This window comes from Anguilla rostrata, chromosome 3 (assembly GCF_018555375.3).
Source record: "Anguilla rostrata isolate EN2019 chromosome 3, ASM1855537v3, whole genome shotgun sequence".
In the NCBI taxonomy this organism is placed as follows: Eukaryota; Metazoa; Chordata; class Actinopteri; order Anguilliformes; family Anguillidae; genus Anguilla; species Anguilla rostrata.
In genome coordinates, this window is record NC_057935.1 from 64,851,269 (window position 1) to 64,871,963 (window position 20,695).

At 46.7% G+C, this 20,695-nt stretch overlaps 1 protein-coding gene across 3 annotated transcripts in view; it reads right to left on the reverse strand.

Moving 5' to 3' along the window:
- wu:fb13g09 (ATP-binding cassette sub-family C member 5) overlaps positions 1-19,651 on the reverse strand; it is a 31,387-nt gene extending 11,736 nt beyond the window's left edge. The window contains exons 1-18 of one of the 3 annotated variants that reach the window (XM_064329342.1): positions 19,331-19,651; positions 17,817-18,006; positions 17,267-17,422; positions 12,854-13,001; positions 11,516-11,749; positions 10,866-11,039; positions 10,357-10,504; positions 8,990-9,138; positions 8,776-8,883; positions 7,492-7,866; positions 6,495-6,566; positions 6,278-6,402; positions 6,066-6,138; positions 4,727-4,930; positions 3,785-3,910; positions 3,105-3,216; positions 2,823-3,007; positions 2,201-2,347 (exon numbers count right to left, since the gene is read on the reverse strand). In XM_064329342.1, the coding sequence (XP_064185412.1) occupies positions 2,201-2,347; positions 2,823-3,007; positions 3,105-3,216; positions 3,785-3,910; positions 4,727-4,930; positions 6,066-6,138; positions 6,278-6,402; positions 6,495-6,566; positions 7,492-7,866; positions 8,776-8,883; positions 8,990-9,138; positions 10,357-10,504; positions 10,866-11,039; positions 11,516-11,749; positions 12,854-13,001; positions 17,267-17,422; positions 17,817-17,995 (2,715 nt within the window). In that variant the 5' untranslated portion in view covers positions 17,996-18,006; positions 19,331-19,651. Of the gene's footprint in view, positions 1-2,200; positions 2,348-2,779; positions 2,803-2,822; positions 3,008-3,104; positions 3,217-3,784; positions 3,911-4,726; positions 4,931-6,065; positions 6,139-6,277; positions 6,403-6,494; positions 6,567-7,491; positions 7,867-8,775; positions 8,884-8,989; positions 9,139-10,356; positions 10,505-10,865; positions 11,040-11,515; positions 11,750-12,853; positions 13,002-17,266; positions 17,423-17,816; positions 18,007-19,330 lie in introns of those variants that run through there. The other 2 variants (XM_064329341.1, XM_064329343.1) reach the window with 2 other exon arrangements.
- Between the last annotated feature and the right edge of the window lie 1,044 nt (positions 19,652-20,695).

The window sequence follows — 20,695 nt, forward strand, 5'->3', positions numbered from 1 at the left end:
TGATCTAGCCAGGGACAGGAACCAGGGAAGGAGTGAATTATCACATTGATGTGACCTTTCCTCCTGGCCAGACACCATTTGTTCAGAGATTGTACTTAAGCTGTGCCATCTCTCAATGGTAGTTGTGTTAGACTGGAGACGCTCGTAAGACCACGCAGACCCGTAACCACGCATTAAAGAGCTAAACTGTCTTTCGCCATCAAATTCGATTAAGTCTCTTACTTTCCTGAACGCAACTGGAAGCAACAAGCAGCCGACAGAATTTTGATTAAAGAAGAAAAACAGAAGCATTATTCAGGGGGAAATACATGGGCCCGATAGCTTTACTGCCAAGGTTTTTTTACTGAGGGGACGAATCTGTGTTCCCTCTCATTCCAGTGGGATCCCACATCAGCGGTGCGTCCCATTCCTGCTGCCGAATGAGCACAAGCAACAAACTAGAAGAATGACGATTTTAATGAGCTGTCAGGAAAAGATTCCAGGTCAAAAACGACCATGCGGACGTGCATTACCTCTAATGCAGATGGTAGTAATTCTAGACAGGTAAGTGGCTTTAGCCCGTAGGCGTTGGGGGAACCTTCAATCACGGCTCAAATGTACAGATTTTATATCTGTGGAACAAAAGCCTTCGGGGAGCTTTTAAGAAAAATAGCGCACGCGTTGCAGAATAACACACCGGCAGCGATCTGAAGAGGTGCTTCAGGTGAAGTGGCGGGGCTAACAAAGCTGCCGCCCGTTTCAGACACAGGGTGTACAGGAGAGGAGGGGGAAAGATGTTATGTGCCCTGAAATTACCGGCTGCTCCGCAGGCAGGCAGATAACAAACAAGCCTAATGGGAGGCTTTGCACAGCTGGGACGAGCGGGGGGCGGCGCGTGCCAACCCGGCTCCCTGGGGGGCACCGCGGCGCACGCTTCCAGGTGACTCGATTGGCCCGTTGAATATCGAGTCAATAAAACTGATACCCATCTGGGCTGGCACACTCTGTCCTTTCGTCAAGGATAAATTTAAAATACCGGCAGAGTGGAAAATTTGGCGTACTAATAGACGGAGGTCGGGAGTTGGAACAGCAAAAAGAAAATCACGGAAGAATCAACTCACCGGCACCTACAGGAGTGACACAGTACCCCGTGAGCTTTGCGCCAGGAACACTAAATTTGACTTCTCTGAAACTGCTGTGAGGCAGGAGGAATCTGCATGAATTAGTGCCAGTAGTATATGTAAATGTCTCAGAAAATAGCATCCTCCTCACACGACTCAACTACGATGCCAAAGTTTACAGGCAAACAAGGATTGAACACTTTCACACTATGTCTGCATATCTGCTGAAACGCCCAGATACTTTTTGTCATGGAGCTGCAAGATTTAAAATGAATGCCAAACCACTCATATAGTGAGTAATGCAGGAGGGTTCAGCTGGACCTCCTTGAGCACTAGGAGAATGAGACATTGGGACGCTTCTGAATTCAAGGCCATTACAGGAAGACTTCTGTATTTGTATCTAAAATTTCACATATAACAAATGGTAACTTCACATTTCCACACTTCAAATCAACGTTGTGCTTTTACAACCAAAACTGTAAGTTTGAATGGGGGGGGGGGGGAAACTTGACCATTTTTTATAATTAGATTTATTGTCACCCACTGTTCATGTGATGGCAAATAATACTTCAAACTGTAACCAGCGAGATCAATCATTATGGTCATAAATAAGCTTTTTAAAGTGCTACTTGTTTTAGCAATTGGAATTGGTTGTTCAATGTCCAGTTCTGTGTCGAAAAAATCTTAATGTCAATTCAACATCATAGTTCTATAACATTTTAAAAATCATGGAAAATGGGCACTGATTGGGTAACATGGCCTGCCTGGCAGTTGACTTTCCGATTGATCACGAAGTTGTTAGACGTGGTTGAGGTCAGGGTTCTGTGCGGCCCACAGTCAAGTACCTCCATACTTATCTTGACAAAACCATTTTATATATGGGCCTCACTGTGTGCCCGGGTGCACTGTCATGCCCCATGACAATTTGGGGAAAGCACAGAATCATCTAGAATGTGATTGTATGCTGTAGCATTAAGATTTGCCAGCACTGAAACTATGGGGCTGAGCCAAAACCATGAAAAACATCCCCAGACCAAGGGGCATCCAGATACTTGTGGTCATAACAGTATAGGTAAGGAAGACTACAGTGAGGGGGATACCTTGACAAACACAAGCCCACGCGTGGTCTTCAGGAACAGCGCCGCCCCCATGGACAGTGCGTATACAGTCGAGTAGTACTGAAGGTGGGGGTTCAGCCTCATGCTGTCGGCCACCGCCGTTTCATTGTGCAGGGCCAGTGAAGCATTCTGGGAAAAAGATGGCAGAACACAGCGAGGACAAAGATGGGTATTATTACTGTGTAACCTCGCGCACATCTCTCATCACAGACAGCAATCCGCAATACGAGCCGGAGGAGAACAATACCGACCTGGGTTTTATTGGCATTCAGAGCACATTTTTCAATTAAGGAAAAAACTGCTTTTGGGTGCATATGGTGCAGCGTTTCACTCTTTTTTAATTAAGTTTACAAGGGTGTTGTTAGCGTTTATAATTAAATGTGTCAGGAAGAATGACTGCATTGCTATGGCAGGAATGCATGGCGATGCAGGTCCGTTTCTGCACCCCCTGCTCAGACCCTGCAGCTAACCTCAACCCACTGCCCTGCCTGATCCAGTAGCTCACAGCCTAAACTCACCCCACTGCTCTGCATAATTCAGTAGCTCACAGTCTAAACTCACCCCACTACCCTGCCTGATCCAGTAGCTCACAGTCTAAACTCACCCCACTACCCTGCCTGATCCAGTAGCTCAGCCACCAGTTGTTGAATGCGATGCTGCCGGTAGTGCAGAGGAAGAGGACGATGTTGACGACGAAGACCAGAGACCCGCCGGCCGCTCGGATGTAGGCCCCGTACACGGACCACGCCACCGCTCCCGACCCCTTCTCCTCCGCCTTCATCAGCTGATCTGGAGCGTGAGCGTCATCAGAGGAACAGAAGCCAGTGAGGCATCATGGGTAAAATCAGTCACCACGCATACAGGCGAGAACCTGAGAGTCTCTCACCTCCTTTATTTCCGTCGACTGGAGGACCAGGCACCTTGTTGACACCGGAGGACTCCTCCACCTTCTTCTCTGCAGTGGCCTGCTTGTTCTTCATATTATTCCTAACTACATTCTGAAAGGAACAAAGTGAGTGGTCAGAGCTGGTATCTACACTGCGCCCGGGCAACCATGACAACGCACTCTGAGGCTAGACAGGGGCAGCCATGGCAGAGTCTTTAGCGAATACGCAAGAAAATCAATGCGCGCCATGCATAATTAAAGGACTGTACGCATTAACATTTCACAAACCGCCCCCTTAAACTCTGCAGAGGCTGTGAATTATTCATGGCCCAATGTACAGTGTTTTGTGAGCAGCTGACGACAGCGCTTTCTCTTAGAGCAAGTCGAGGGGGGGGGGGGGGGTGTTGGGCTGGACTGCTGCAGAACCTTTCGCTTCCAAAGGTTGGCAGATGTTCGGCTTTTGACCAGAATATCCGGTTTGCACAGGTCTGGTATGGGGCCCTGACCAAAGCAATTGATGCAAGAAATTCACTGGTAGTTTATAATGAATCGTTGATGATTCCCTAGTGAGATAGAAAGGGTCACCACCCCTTTCCACCCCCAAGTCCGTCGTCGTTTCCGAGAGGGTTGTTACATTGTAAATCTGGCAACCCCAGCTCTTCCCCACCTCCCGCCCTCACCTCCTGCTGCACGCTGTTGAAGAGGGAGGCGTAGTCCCGCCCCCTGTCCATCAGCTGGGCGTGGGTGCCGTGCTCGGCGATCTGCCCGTCCTTCATCAGCAGCACCTCGTCACACTCCGCCAGGTACTGCCAAAATGAAAACACACCGGCGTTGGACTACATTCCACAGCCAAACTGGTTCTTAGACAACAGAATTAAAGAGGAAGGCGAAAGTACGAGATACACAGCATGATGCAATTTTTCCTGGTTTTTCCTCATTTCCCTGGATTAATCAGAGAATACTCATTTCCAGGCCCTAAGTGCATTTAGCTTCATTACTGAACATTCTCCCCTCCTCTCAGCCACCAGGAGAGCCAAAGCTCTTAATGTGCAGGCTTATCACATAATCAGGGCCTCAGCCCCTGGATGAGAGACATTAAGGGTCATAAAAATCTGCATTTTCCCGCTCCGATTAATCAGGAAATAATCTCGTCCCTGGCAATGGTGTCACGCCATGCTTCACGCACGCACAGCAAGTGAAAGCGCTGGCCCTTAGCGTAGCCGCGGGCGAACGCCGGCCCTTAGCGTAGCTGCTGACTAACGCTGGCCCTTAGCGTAGCCGCGGGCTAACGCTGACCCTTAGTATAGCTGCGGGCTAACGCTGGCCCTTAGCGTAGCCGCGGGCTAACGCTGACCCTTAGTGTAGCCGCGGACTAACGCTGGCCCTTAGCGTAACCGTGGGCTAACGCCGGCCCTTAGCGTAGCCGCGGGCTAACGCCGGCCCTTAGCGTAGCCGCGGGCTAACGCCGGCCCTTAGCGCAGCCGCGGGCTAACGCCGGCCCTTAGCGTAGCCGTGGGCTAACGCCAGCCCTTAGCGTAGCCGCGGGATAACGCCGGCCTTTAGCGTAGCCGCGGGCTAACGCTGGCCATTAGTGTAGCCGCAGGCTACGTCTGACGTCTCACCTGCAGCTGGTGGGTGACAAACAGCACCGTCCTGGTCCTTGCTGCCCCGCGCACGGCGCCGTAGAAGAGCTCCGCCCCCACGTGCGTGTCCACGGCGCTCAGGGGGTCGTCCAGCAGGAGGACGGGGCGCTCGCTGTACAGGGCCCGGGCCAGGCTGACCCTCTGGCGCTGACCCCCACTCAGGTTGGCCCCCCTCTCCCCAATCTAAAACAAAGCATTATGTCTTAGGATCTACAGAGATCGGCATAGCAAGCAGTCCTGCACACTCTCCCCCCACAGACAAATTACAAATCTGACACACCTGCTGCTATAATAGTACTGTTATAGAATTCAAATATCACATTAAAAATATAATTGCACTCAGGCTAAAATTTGATTACATGCATGTCTTTATCAGCAGTGTACTAGTCCAAGGGTGTTCAGATGTCTTGATGACACTGAGATTGCATGAATGTACTATTATAAAAGCTTGTTATTAGATTACATTTTAACTGTTATCACTGTTGATTATAAGTATGAAAATAATTTGTTCACTGAAATGCTATTCCATTATTTTTAATTATTTGTCGGTAAACTAATGAAGAAATCCAAAAAGCCACAAAGAATCAACAGTTTGTGGTTCCAGAAACAGTGGATGGCTTTGGATGAGGTGACCCATGGAAAATCTGGCAAGATTACTTCGCTTAGCCAATGTCATGGCAAAGGCTGCAGGAGGAGGCAGCGAGCATTTAAATCGAGTACCATTTTGAAATGTAACTCCTGATAGACCTGTAGTGGAGCAGCCCTGTATTTCAACTAATTATTTCTCTTTTGAATGCAATTTTAACCCTACATTTGTTATGATATCTCATATTTTCTGCTCATTATACTTCTTCAGTTCACAGATGTATATTAGCATAATTCCATTTTAACATATGCAAATGGATGCTCGGGTCTTGTTAACTTAGTTTTTTTTTTCCAAAATGAAAAATAATTACAGTGAAATGCAGCAAAATAACTCACTCACTCTCAAGAGCTGGAGAGCAATTACTTGCAGGTTATATTGGCAGCTCATTTTGGAAGAATGTTTGGTATGTCATTTGTTGCTCCAGGCCAGTTCTGTTTTTGTGAGTGACAGTTGACTTGCTGCAGGGTCTCTCAGTTTTCTGGACCCAGTTCTGTTTTTAATCCTTTATTTTTCGGTAGGACAAATTTAAGTATGGAGGAACATTGCATGGTCACACAGACAGAGACACACACGCACGCACACACACGCACACACCAGTAGTGTAGGCTTACCTCTACCTTATACTGTAGTGAATACTAGTGATGGGGTTAGGGATGGAGTTACAATAGTCACCTCAGTCATGTCACCGTAGGGAAGGTCACATATATCAGGGTTTAGACAGCAGGCCTGAAGGACAGCATTATACCTACATGGGGGGCACACGAAAAAAGAAAGAAAAGACAGGACGGAAGGAAAGGGGGAGAGGAGAAAGAGGAGATGGATCAATTTGCGACACCTTCACACAGCTGGTTTCTTGGCACAGATGGAGACTCGACTGCTCTCACTTTTCAGCGTCGTATTCTTTCCCAAACAGGATGTTCTCCCTCAGGGACTCGTTGAGGATCCAGGCCTGCTGAGGCACGTAAGCGAACCCGCCACTGACCGCCACCGAGCCCTCCAGCAGAGTCATCTGCGGGCGGGGCAGAACGAACAACGTCAGGGTGGAGCTTAAACAGAGAGGAGGGGGTCACCACAGGAGACGGCTTAATGCAGTGACCTCACCTGTCCCAGCAGAGCGGACAGCAGCGAGCTCTTTCCACTTCCCACGCCACCGCAAATTCCCAACAGTGCCCCCTGTGGAGAGACGCCGTAAAAAAAGGTGTTTTTAAAAACTCACTCGTTCAAACAGCATCTTGGTTCAGTAATCCCTGAGCATTTATTTTTGGTCGAATAGGCTTACTTATGTCACTCTATACCCTCAAATCCATTTGCTACTTAAAGCACCAAATCCTTAATCTCCCTCTTGTGCCTACTGAGGCATTTAATGTGGTCCTGTAGGTTTATGTAATGACTTCTGCTATTGGTTGTGACACCGATATCCTCTCTGTTCTCTGCGTAACCTTTGTGTATGCACTTTTCTGCATGGCTCTGGATAAGAGCGTCTGTAAATGCCCCAACGTAAATGCAATTTGCTCAGTCTTTGCCTGGCGAACATCACCGGATTGCGTGCATTAAAGCTCTTGGATTAAACAGCATGTTGTTCTAATGCACCCCGGCTCTTGAAAGTAAGTAAGTTTATCCTCTAAACTGGAGCCTGTTTTTGTTCCTGTTGCATTGTAGACATGGTTCAGCTCGCCCATTCCCTAAAGGGTGACGAGTTTGTACAGTATCAGCCTGGCGTGTTAGGATGCCTGACACAACTAAAAATCCATTTTTTTGGGGCTTGAAGAGCTGGTTCAGTTGGATAAGTGTACAATATATATGCTGTAGGCGAAAACTGGAATCTGTTAAACTGGTTTTCAATTCATTTTGATTATGAACACCTCCCCTTAGCCCACCACTACTCAATTCCAAATCCTGCAGGCTGCAGTACTTGCAGGCAGTTGCTCCAGCACTACGCCACCAGATTTCACTCATTATTATCCCTCCTTGGTTCAGAAAGTGAGCTCATTAGTGAAATCAGGTAGTGTAGACCATGGTTGGGACAATGCAGCCCGCAGTGTTGAGTAGAGCTGAGTAGCTCTGCCATAATACATACAGGAGTGCACCTTTGCTGTACCTTTCTGACGCGGAGCTGGATGCGATGCAGGGTCTTGTGCAGCGGTGGGCGGATGCTCTGGGTGGAGGAGACGGTGCTCTGGGGGCTCTCCTGCTCCATGTGGGTGAGGAGGTGCTGGTCGTTCAGAGCCTCGACGCCTCCTTTGCCCTCCTCCGTGATGATGTACAGGCTCAGTTTCTCCCTGCGCAGCAGCCTCCTCATCCCGCCCCCCTTTTTCGGCTTCTGGGACGTCCTGCCCCGGCTACCCCCCACCCCAGTCCCAGTGGGGGTCCGGGCCCTCTCCCAAACCAGCGTGGCGTCCCGGAACTCCACTGCGTTTCCGGGGTCCTCCATTTTTGGTGTGACCTCCTCCCGCTCCTCCATCAGGAAGAGGCGCTGATGGAACAGACACAGGAAGCTGCAAGGACTTCTCCTAATGTCATAAACATTTGGTTGATCTAATCTGCCCTGGCATGCCTGAATGCTGATTTGAACTGCACTGTAAAAAACAGTCTGTTTATTTTATGGGAACGGTCTGTAAAAAAAAAAGCAAAGGAATTTTGACTGCTGAAATGTAAATAATTGTATTATTTATGGCGAAACACTGTAAAGCATTTTACATGTATTAATATACAGCCTGCTACCATAAGCTTAACATACTGTTACCATTATTTATATGGTAAAGTTCATGCAATTGAGTTCAGCCAGTATTTTACCATAAAATATATGTTTTGTTTTTTTACAGTGTGGGATAAATTTGCTGGAGATGTGATCTGATCAAACACAAAGTGGGGTGGTTGATGGCCTACCAGAACCAAAAGAGAAGCAGGCACACACACAGGTAGTAATGCCCACTATGTTAATCTAATCTGCCTTTGTATGCCTAAATGTTGATTTGAGTTGCGTCAGACCTGTCGGAGACAAGGAAGTACAAAGGGGTGTGTTTGATCAGAAGGGAGCAGCCACACATACAGCGGTAACAATTACCATTTTGCTACTGACCACCGACATTTTGATTTGGGTACAGGGTATAAAGCTTGTCCTTGAAAAAGGCTGCATTGCTATTGACCTGCCTTGCTTTACCTTGTATGGTTCACACTGTAAATGAGACTACCCTTGCTTTGTTAATAAATTGTTATTGATCTAAAGTTTAGAACTACAAGTTTCACTTTACAAAGCACCAAATTCTTACAAAGCACAGGGCAGATTGATTCTCTCCTCTGCTGGTGTACAGAACAAAATGCTGATACAGTCTGTGTTCACCTCTTTTGTTTTCTTTTTTGTGTTTATTCTTTATTTATTTACCTGAAATCGCTTGACTGCCACGGCGCCTTCTGACAGAGAGCGTACTGCCAAGGGCGTGACCTTGAGGGCGAAGGTCATGGAGTTGAAAACGGCGACGACAGTGAAGGCCTGTGGGAGAGGGCGGGAGGAAAGGCAGAGGGGGGGGTCAGGTGTGACAGGCCTACTGTCAGGCTGTTAATGACGAGGCCCCGGGGGGGGGGGGGGCAGGGCGTACCTCGGCTGCCGTCAGATCGTAGCCCAAAGCCATGTGCAGAGTGAAGGTGCACACGCTGGCTATCACAACCACAACGGGGGCCACGCCCACCGTCAGGCTCTGAACGTAGCCCGCCTGCTCCAGGATCTTCCTCTCCTTCAACCGCACCTCTGAGAGAGAGAGAGAGAGAGAGGGGGAGCGAGAGAGAGAGCAAGGTTAATACACTAGACATTGTTTCATTGAATTCAAGCAACACAGTTTGCTTTTGCCTGAGCTGTATCAACTACGGCTCATTTTCTTCATTAACATAGCAAATAACATCACATGCAACTTCTATTTTTGGAACATTTCATTAAAAAAAATAAATAAAAGCTCTAATAATATTTGTGTTGCAATCACGAGAGAGAGAGAGAGAGAGAGAGAGAAAGCCAGAGACAGACAGAGGGAGAGAGAGAGATAAAGAAAAAGAGAGAGAAAGAGAGAGGAAGGCCAGGGAGGTCTGTGTGTTTATACATGTGTGTGTTTACAAGCCTGTCAGCTGTTACCATCCATTAATCATTTTAAGTTGACAGTTGCCCCTGGTGCCAAAGTATTGCATGTCTATTTTGTCCCGAGAGCAGCTACACGTGGGCTAGTCCATTCACAAAGTCATTCCATCTACCCTGGCCCTCAGCCAGCATATTTCTGCTACAGCTGAAGCCTTACTGCAGACATGCTCTGGATCAAAGAGCAGGTCTCTGCCCCCCAAATACCTGTTTCTTGTATTCATCCATGTCTCTCTGTGGATCCTGAAATCAGCATGATGGGTAAAGCCACTGCTAAGCAGCATAGTATTTACACAAATCTCCTACACTTAGAAATAAATGAGGCAGCTCAGATTCAACTCTAATAAATTCTCTGAGATCTACTGAGAAACAGCAGGTGTAATTTGCCAGTAAATAACTGATGTCCCGAGATGACTTCTCAAAATCCTTTACCTCTCTACTGAGACATGGCAGTTTATCAATATAGCGCACAGGCCATTGATGAGCATAGTGAAATCTAAAAGCTAGACTTCAGGCTGATGGAGTAAACTAATAAACTGCTGAGATCATTCTAGGGGAATTAGAAGGCAAATGACTAAATGGTCTTCTGTGGAAGGTATTAAAGAGGTTTAAACACTTTCAAGGTTAGCCCCATGTTCAGGGCTGTAGGGGGCTGTTGGGGCTTTTCATTAAAATCAGAGGGCTCAGCCAAAAAAGCAGACGAGCCAAGCATGACAAAGCTGAAAAGCTAAGGTTACACATCTTGGAACCTGAAACAGGAAGTGAAAGCGGTGTCCACGGTTGCGAAAGCGGCGGGCGATGTGGTAACCGCATACGGAAAGCGAGCGTTGTCAAGTGACTCACGGTGGACGTTGCGGGCGAAGGCGGCCTCCCAGCAGCACATCTTGATGGCCTTGATGGAACCCAGGATTTCGTTCATGAGACGCACACGCCGGTCTGTCACCAGCAGACACTTCTTCCTGAAGTAGGCGGTCAGTCGGGAAGCTAACGTCTGCCCAGTCAAACGGAAGTGACAATCAGTGAGAGAGGAGCGCAGAGAGATCAATAATGCAGTAGTCAGAATAAGCACACACTGTATGGTTGGTTTGTTAACGTGCTCACTTAAGTCCAGGAGTTGGGTCTAACCGGATGAAAAGATTGTAATCATTGGCCAGAGCTTTGGGTGAAAATGGGAAACACTAGTACTCAAATGCATTACATTTTCAGAGATGATGGAAGACAAAGCCCTAATGTACTGTGCTTAAGTGTGTTTAAATCTTGTTTACTTGACTTGACTGGTATACATATTGAGATAGGATTCTGGGCAGTGGGGGGGGCGGGGGTTGAATGTTGAGCCGTATCATGTGACATACCATGGAGGGATAGAAGAAGATGAAGATAGCAGACCCCACCAACGCGGTGGGGCCCAGGAAAGTGCAGGTGTAGGACAACCCAAGGATGGCCACCAGTGGTCCTCCAGCCAACAGGCATCCCATCGTGGCCGCCTCAAACAGCCGCTGGCCATCGCTGGAGCACATGTTCACCAGCTGCAGAGGACCAGAGATGGCGCTCATGGTCACTTAAACCACTCGTTTAAAATCCAGACCAAAAACATCACAAAAGCGGACCTACAGCAGCCTTCAAGACCTGCGTATGGTGTCCTTTCTCTCTTTGAATGAAATCACTATTCCAATTTTTCCATTTTCTCCTTTTCAATTTGGAGTGCTCATACTTTTAGGCCCACAGGGTGCAGCCAATGTTGCCCTTGGCCAGCCAGCCAGGGCAAAAACCTGACACCTGCCGACTTAATCCTCCCCAGGAATGCTCTTCCTAGCCATTTTCAGATTACAGCAAAAAAAAAAAATCAGTGCACTTAACTGTGGTAACATTTTTTTTTTTTAAACACAAAATTCTCAACTGTCAACTGGGCCAAGTGGCCAAACAGGTTTGCCAAGCAAATGAACTGACAGGCAATTTTATTGAGAGATTGTGTGAGTCATGACACCACCCTGCCCACACTTACTTCTCCGGGGCTGATGTCTTTGGTGCTGCGAAGGCGCAGAATCTTCTGGAAGGCGAAGGTGAGTGCCGCCCCACGCAGCCGGATGGCGGTGCGGTAGTTGACGGCCCAGACGAGGGCCAGCGACCACGAGCGGGTCAGCTCCATCAGGAAGATCCCGCCCACCAGGGACAGGCCGAAGAGGAGCCGGTCCTCGGGACTCTGGGAGTACTCCAGCAGCGCCCGTATAAGAAGAGCCTGGAAGAGCAGGGAGGGAGGGAGGGAGAGAGAGAGGGAGGGAGAGGGAGAGAGAGAGAGAGGACAACATGGATGAGGGAAAATTAGTGGAAGAGGGAAGAAAAGAGAAAAAAGCAGAAGGGCCAAGACTAGGGGCAAAAAAGAAAGGAAGATTTTAAAAAATCAAACAACAAAAAAATCCAAAAGCAGCAAACCACAATTTCCCTTGCTTGCATGTGTAAGGTCTGTTCTGGTAGCATTAATAACACATGCCGATTAGATAAGCATCCATTTCTTGAAACAACAATTAAAAAAAAAATGGCCGACATGCCAGATAGGCGCAAAACTACAGGACAAGAGAACAAAGAAGGCCTTGTGCCGCAGGTAAATCTGCCTAATGCTATTAAATGCACACCGCGTAGTGTTTACAGCAGCAGGTAGCGTACGGCGTCAGAGAGGAGGAAGGAGGTGAATTGAACAATGGGTCCACTCAATACAGTCCCAGCAGGGGCAGGCTAAACTCAATTACTCTGCAGTGGAACAATTTATAAAACCCAAGACAAATCCCCAATAAGAACTGGGCTACAATGATTGTGCATTTTCCATTGGTGCAGTGCGTTTGATACCTTTTTAATCAAATTTAACAGTGGGGCCAAATGGAAAAGAAGTTCGAAAAAAAAAGAATAAATTAAAAGGAGAGGCATCACTCCGACCCACAGCGAGACCAGGGGAATAAACATTCTTTGTATGACTGGCTTTTCAGTTAATCTGCAGTTCCCGTGTCTGCTTTACTTTACTGACTGGCTTGGTTATCTAATATGCACACACATCTTTATTGAGCAGTAATGACGGAGTCAGTTTGTGCTTTGCTGATAAAGTAGTTAAAGCACAAGGCAGAGACAGGGTCTTCTTTTAACTCTAATATAGCAATTGCACGACCAATAGCCATTTTTGAATTTAATGGAATGAGGGGTGAAAGCCATCTTATTATGATCATTTATCAGCTGTGAGAGAGCTATGCTGTGACAGTCCGCCAGATAGTAAAATAAGACGACATTTAATGTCAGGGAGAGGAGCGGGCGGGGGGGAGGGGATGAGCCTACAGCCCCCGAGATCAGTACTCACAGGTCCGACAAAACCCGCTACCATGGTGATGAGCAGGGAGAACACGGCCACCAGCATTCGGGTCTGACAGAACCTCCAGCACACGCGGCCCAAGGAGGCCTTCTCTTTCCCCTGGGCCTTCAGCTCCTCGTGCCACAGCGTCTCCAGTCTAGAGCAGGACCGCCCGGGGGGAGGGGTGAGGGGTGAGGGGAGGAGCGGGAGAACAAAAATAGATCACCATGCTGGGATGGAACACTAAGAACCAGGCTGCAATGGGGGACACCCGATCTGGTGACACAGATGAAGTCAAACACAAGGCACACAACCATGTATGGCAATAACAATTACCCGGCTGCGATAGTTAGTTTGTGTATGAACTCTCTTGAGTTCATATCAAATAGCCTAAAACTCCTCATAAACCTTTTTTTTATTCCTGCCAGATATAGCTGTTGCTCAGCTGTTATGAAGGGTTTTAGGCGGTTCGCCCTAACTCAGTCAGCATATGAAAACCTATTCAAATGAAAGCATGTGTGTGCACACAAGGTCGCTCTCCTGTTTTTGACGTATGTGATTACACACCGAACATTACATGCCCCATGCTCTGTGCCTGCTCGGTGTCAGGTTACAAACACTCACGGATGCTGAAAGTAAGTATGACAGAAATGTAAAACACAGAGCAGGGCCCCTTCATGCCCAAGAGAAGAAGAAAACAGAAGGAAATGCAGTGCACACAGGTTGCTAATAATATTCAACCTCTTTCCCCCTGTCGACATGAACAAAACAGGCTCTACATGAGATCCAGCTCCCCCTAAACAAGGACTTCAAAACAATTTGTACAGAGAGGCCTTGAAATGCAACTAATTATCATGGCTGCAAGTGCGATTAAATATATTAATATACAGACTGAAGTGGCATCTACTTCATAAGAGCACCCGTTTCTCTCTGGGTAATTGTGTTTTATTCAGAAAGGTGTGGTGCATATCAGCAAGCTTTCTTGTTTTGGATTTCAGCAAAGCAGGTACTGGCTCAGCGTATCCCAGTTATTTACAGGGTTATGGTGGATACTGGCCCATCTATCATCCTGTAGAGTGCACTCATTGCATCATACTCATATTCTGGGTTGGTTAATCTGGGTGGGACTTCCTGCTCACACCACGTCAGTCCTAGTCTGACTCATTGATAACCTCTACCTGGTCTGACAATTTGAGATACTGGGTAGAAAGCTACTGACATTCTTATCTACCTGACAGTGAGTAGATTGATTAAAGCCACTGATTGGCCAGAAATTTTACTTATCCGGTGTCCCAGTTTTACACCAGTCCTGATTAGACGGGGTAGAATGAAAACCTGCAGTACTACTGGCCTGGAGGGCCAGATTTGAGTATCCCTGAGGTGGGTTGTCCTGAGCAGGTAGGTCAGGTTGTCAGAACACCCAACATACATAATGGTCTTTTCTTCCTGACAGCTGCTCCTCCCACTCACCTGGCTTCTGATCTCAGAATACACTTCTACGCCTAGAAACAGTCTGGCCCCACCTTTATTGACTGTTTTGCATGCAGAGGCTACCTCTGGGCTATCGGGATTTTTGCATACACGAGTACCAGTTAAGAGCTTGGCTACTACACTGGTATCTTCTAACCTGCAGGGGTGGTGATGTTTTTCCAGTCAAAAGCAGTGTGACAGCAGTATTTCCAAATAGATGATTGATGAACACTATTCTAGGATCTAAAGAGATATGTCAAGAACTTTTTTTTCTGTTATCGTTTTTACATGAAGTGATATAATTCTAACATGGTAAAGTATCGAAAAAGGATGAATAGTTATTTAAATAGTTATTAGACAATCTAATTAAACAATTAATTGGTGTCACTTGTGGATTTAACCTTGAAGTTTGAGTTGAAAGCTGATTTTCCACCATTTCCAAACAGTGGTGATTTCTTATTATCCTCTGATGTTTTATAACACAAGTAGAGCCACAGACACCAGCAGCAATTCCGTACAGCTGAGATAACAGCCATGCAGCTGTCAGGACATGAGACAATCTCACGACCTTTTTATGGGGAACAAGATAACCCTCATCAACAGCCCTTGGACTGGATTAGTCAGAACCCAGGATGTGTTATGGGGTAAACACATGGCCAGGACAAGGTCTTGTTCACATTTTGTGACCAGCCCCCACAGACACCCCCGGGTCAGCGGGACCCTGGCTAAAATTAATACCTACATTCTGGACTGAAAGAGTTTTATGCAGCATGTGCGTGTAAATAATTGGGGATGATATGATAAAAGTGGTGGAGGACCAGGAGTAGTATCAACTGAAATGCAGGAGATCCATGCTACCGAGACATGCACACTGATCTGTTATGAAACGGTTTAGAGATGGTATATGAATGGAGGGGAAAGTAAAGCACATACATTACATGGTAGAATGAGTGTTTGGAAAAGTGTCAAGAGAAAGAAAATAGGTAAAATCATAAGATCATAAGCTGCCTTGAAAAATATTATTATAACTAGATAAGGAGGGAGTATACTACATAGTTTCTCTCTACCTGGAGGAGAGGGTGGGGGGCTCTCTTGGTGGTGGGGTGGGGTGTTATAGCGTTATTCTTGACCTTATTTGGACAAATTAAAGGTATTGTGGAATGTGGAAGGCTTGTTCCGGAAGAGGGAGGAACATTCTGGGAGAAACAGTTCTCCTAGTACCATGGACCTCTCCTACAAGCATTTTGGGCATACACCAGTATGCTCTTTGTGTTCCTTTTCTTTGTCTTAATCTGTTAGATTGTATGTCTTTTCTCTTCGTGTACAATAGCACTCTTTGGTTACTCACAAGGCATACTGATAGTTTCATTAGCCGGATGTGCAGCTGCTCTAGGATAGCTGTTAGAGTCAATGTCCAGATGGATCCTAGCATTCTAAAACATATACCATGGTTATAGACTTTTGTATACGTGATCAAGTGAAAGGCAAACTGGCAAAACTAACAATATAATCCATACTTTTACAAAAAGATAGCCCAATAAAATCATTATCAGAACATAAAATGAGAATAAAATGAAGCTGTCCAGCACTAACTTGCCTAAATAGTAACTGTCAAACCAAAATATGTCCTCATTACTACAGTGAATTTAACCTCAAAAGGAATGACAAAGCACAGTTTGCCCTAGTGACAAAATGCCAAGTGCTCACTAAAGGCAATTTCAAGATGAACAAGGTGACGGAAATTAAGCAAACTCAGGAGAAAATGAATCGAATGTTACTGCCATTCCAACTGTTCCTTCAAATAAAGTAACTGTTGAAAAGGTGTACATCTTACTGCAGGGGTTTTCGAGTAGTTTTATGGGTGAGCAATTTTCTTTCGCCTTGCGATGGTAATTTGCCAAATGACTGAGAAGTTAAATTATTTGCTTCAGTGGTAATTACGTATAATTAAGGCACCATAAAAGTGTAATACAGACGGTTTCCTAATCCCTCCTGTGAAAGAACAGAAGCCTACATACCCTGCAGTGGCTTCCGAGCCCGTCTTTTGTATTTTCTGTAACCCTCCCCTGATTCCATTTCTCCTTCACCCTCAGTGTTTTGGAGATGGATTACATAACTGTCCTAGACACTCAAACAAGTTTGAAAGGTCTGAGCGCCCAATCCATCTTTCTCTCACAAACACACACCTATGACTCCTCAGCATATTGGGGTCATGTTTGGCACGGCGCCAGAACACTTCAAAGAGAAAATAGCAAGTCAGGATGGAAAGCAAGACTTCTTCTCACGGGTATCCATTTATATTTTAGCAGACCCAGCATAACCGGCATAAATACTGGCAACGGAGGGCACTTGTAGAGACAGTTTACAAATTCACCTAAATACATACCCACAATCCTGCTGGGAAAAACTGCACTATGCCCTCCTGAGTTTATTTTTTTTTAATTCAGGAAGATGTGATCAAAAATTCTGGGTGGTGCAAGTTTCCCCCTTGCCTGACCCCCCAAGAGCTAGTGGAAATTTGGATTTCGAGCAATTAGTGCCTTGGTCGTCTCCTAGAATAGCATTAAGCTGGACGGTTGCCATTCAAACACTTGTCTCAGAAGACGATCCAAAGGAGCAGCGTTAATGACATAACTGCTCAGCAGGAGCTGAAGCCCAGACAACCCCTTCTCTCTAATCTCTAATCCCTGCTATTAATAACGGCTTCCCCGCAACAACAGTCCTGGCAGCCCGATGGTTACGAGGGTGTGTTTCATCCTCATTTCCCCCTGACAGGTACCCATAATCCCCCTCTTCAACCTCGACCTGAGAGGTGCTCATTCTACAGCGGTCTTTGACGGATGTAGTTGTATATTAACCAGCACAGAGTCATTCCGTTGACAAATATCTCCTGTTTGCCCAAGGTGTGGATGAGCGGCGTTCAGAGCTGGGAGCGCTGAGGGGAGGCCTCACCTTTGGCAGTTGGTGTCGGAGGCCTCGTGGCAGGAGAGCCCCCACACATCCTCCATGCTGAGGTTGGATGCTCGGTGGGCCCTGAGGGCCAGGGGGCTGAGCCAGTGCAGGGTCATGAAGGAGAAGAGGCCCGCATTGTCCACAGGGTGCTGGTGCCTGAGAGAGAGAGAGAGAGAGAGAGAGAGAGAGGAGCAAACGCGTTCAGCCTTCACACACCTGGGTGTTATGTGACCAGGGGAGAGAACAAACTGGCCCCAGGGAGAGAGACAGAGTGGGGGGGGGGCTGGGGACTGAGCGCTCCTTCATTTTCGGCGAGGCCCCCGCGGGGAGATGAATCGGACCCTGCTGTTTGAACAGCGCTTTCGCAGCCACCTCACAGAAATCTTGGGGAACAGCGAAAAGTTCCGCGGCGATTCATCGCCATGGCGCCGCTCAAACAAGCCCCCTGTCAGCCCCTCCTGCTCTGCTCTGTCCCTCACACAGACCCTGCAAAGAGCTGCAGGCTCCAGCACGCCCCCCCCCCTCCCTTTCCCACGGTGACAGCTCTTACTTGTGGGTGATCCTGAAGGGCTTGAGCAGTTGCAGGCTTTTCCGATACCGGCCCTTCCTCTTCACCGCCCTCATCATCTCCGCCTCAACCTCCTCTTCCTCGGGGTCGGGCGGGGTCTCGGGCGAGGACAGGGACAGGCCCTCCACCCGGCCGACGGACTCCAGGACATCGGGATGCATGGCCGTACCCTCTGGCAAAGTGAAAACAAACCTTAGAAAGAGGGCTTAGAAAGAAGACCCCCTTCTCCGCGGCGCCCGAAGTGCCCAAGCTCTCCAAAACAGACCCTGTCTCAGGTTGCAGAGTCACTGCGGGGCCACTGCGTTTTCGGAAGGAGCCTCTCTGGAAGGCAGCGCCCAGAGCACGCAAATAAAAAAAAAAAAAGCTCCTCTCTATTTAAAGATGCCTGCCGGCCGACCCGGAGGGGTGAGCGAACACCCAGGCGGGCGACACATGAGCCGGGCTGCGCGTCCGGAGCCGGTGTCACTGATCCCACGGTGTCCCAGCGCCGATAAGGTCAGCGCCGTTTGGCACAAGCTGCACAGATATATCTGCCCGGGAATGCGTCCAAACGCCCCGGCGAAGGGCCCAGTCCCGTCGGCCGAGAGGGGGGGAAAGGGACACAGTTTATTTTATTATTGATACACGCCGCGGATTGGCGTGGAACCCTTTTCACTTTGTATGGGAGCTGAAGCGTTTCTCTTTTCGTTATCGCGTGAAGGATGCTACAAAGGCTAAATGACCTTTCACGAGAGCACGTCACCAACAGGAGCTACAAAGTCACAGAAAAGCAACGATTACTGCTGTGGCTTTCTGTGTTTCAAACGCAAGACAACGTAGGCTAAGCACAGGAACAAATAAATAAATAAATCACAAAACAGCAAGTTGCTGTCCCATCATGCTTTAACTTTTTAACTTTAATGGTGAATAAAAGTTTTTCCACTCAAGAACCACACCAGGTGCAAGAGGACAGGTTTCACAAAGAGAGAGTTTCACAAAATCCAACAATGTCATATAGACTCTAATGTATCATTCTGGTGCATCCAAACAGGAACATCTTTTTCGCTTCAGAGCTTTGATTTCAATTCATTCAGAAATCTATTATGCTGCCATCTTTAACATTTCAGGCAATATCACATCCAGTCCAACCGTGGTCCATGTTTAACTAATCGGGCCAAAGGCTGAGCTACATTGTGTGTGATTGTTTATAGCCAAATAATTATTAATAGCATCACAGCAAAGAGTATTATAATTGTAAACATCGCTGAATTAAAGCCAAGCTAAATTTTACATTCTTGAGTGACAAGAGTTGCAGATTATTTAAATATGAATAATTTAAATATGCAGTTTAATTTCACAACTGTGATTGCTCGAGCAGGGAGACAAACTTTTTTGTTTGCATTGTTTGTATGCTTTGTTTTTGCCTTAAGCAAATTGAGTACAAGTTCAATATTCCAAGAAAAACGACTCAGTTACGAAATGTACAAATTTAATAATAATAATAATAGTAATAATACCTACTCGTAGAACGTTGCTTTGATCTGCTGCTTCAGGTCTTCTTCCGGCGTCTATCAAGTTGTTCTCAGTTGTACGAAATTTAAATTCTGCGCTGGACACTGACTGCACCCCTTTTCAAACGTCACATAGACCTTAAGTTTGTTTATCATGGCATGTCATCCTGTGCGCTGTCCAGGGACTTATTATTTTAAAACGCGCATTGTTAAGTCCAAGTATACAAAAAACATGCAGTTACATAAACCCTGAAGAATTACTTGAATTGCTCACGACTTCACCGAGTAGCGTTATATGGGCTACCTGTTTTTCAGCTCAGCTGGTCCTCATCTCACGGAATTCCCGACGTCAGCCTGACGTCATCATCAGACAACCAACCATAGAGTTGCTTGTACAGTCGCCCGAGCAACGGAACCGGTCAGGTCGACAAAGCACGTGTTAATCTTAGAGAGGCTGGATGACTGTTCCAGTGACACAGCTATATTTGGCAAAACCCGTACAGATAAAAAATAAGCAAATCCAAGTACAGTTCCACTTGCTGTTTGTTGGAACCGCTTAACTTTGAGTTCAAGTTTGTTATATTCTAAACTGCGGACCAGTTTCCATAATACGGTGCTTTATAAATCAGAGTGAATTTGCCTTAAACCGCATGTCCAGGAAGAGAAAACCCACGTGTTAATACCTGATTGATGTTCTTGATTAAATAGAACGTCTACGCACTTTGTCATCAGTCATTTAAAAACGTCTGGGGAGTTCTGCATCAAAAAAGTGATCCTCTGTGAGAAGACATAGGCTACTTATCAATAAAATTAATCTGAGAATGCAATCACATCGCACCCTTACAACGTTTCAAAATTGTGCTACAGTGACCTCTACTGTTTAACTGGTCTCTTCTGCACCAATGGGATCTCAGTTGAATGTAGATGCCTTATGTTCTTTTGAGAGTGAAGGAATGTGTTTTTGCTGTATAATAGCTCAGATGACCATTGTAAAGAATATGAACATTTAAAGTAAAGTCACAGCAAGTAAGTTGCATTGCACTGAGTTAGTCAGCAACCATGAAGCAGTCATTGAAGAGGGACGTGCTCTTGCGTAATATATGACAAAGAAAATTCTGTTTGCACTTGTTGTGAAGTCTAATTCCCAATGAATAGTGACCAAGCAACACATTTATTCAGTATTAATAATTCCTTCAGAGAACTCAGATCACGTCACGTCTATCGGTGGTGAAGAAGGGTCCAAGCCATGTATTTCTCTGCTCTATGTACTGTGAAAATGAGAATGTTCTTAACTGAACATTCAAATGCTGATGTGACAATCGCTACTGGTAATTGAAAGCTGTGGATTTCTAGAACCCTGATCTTCTTTTT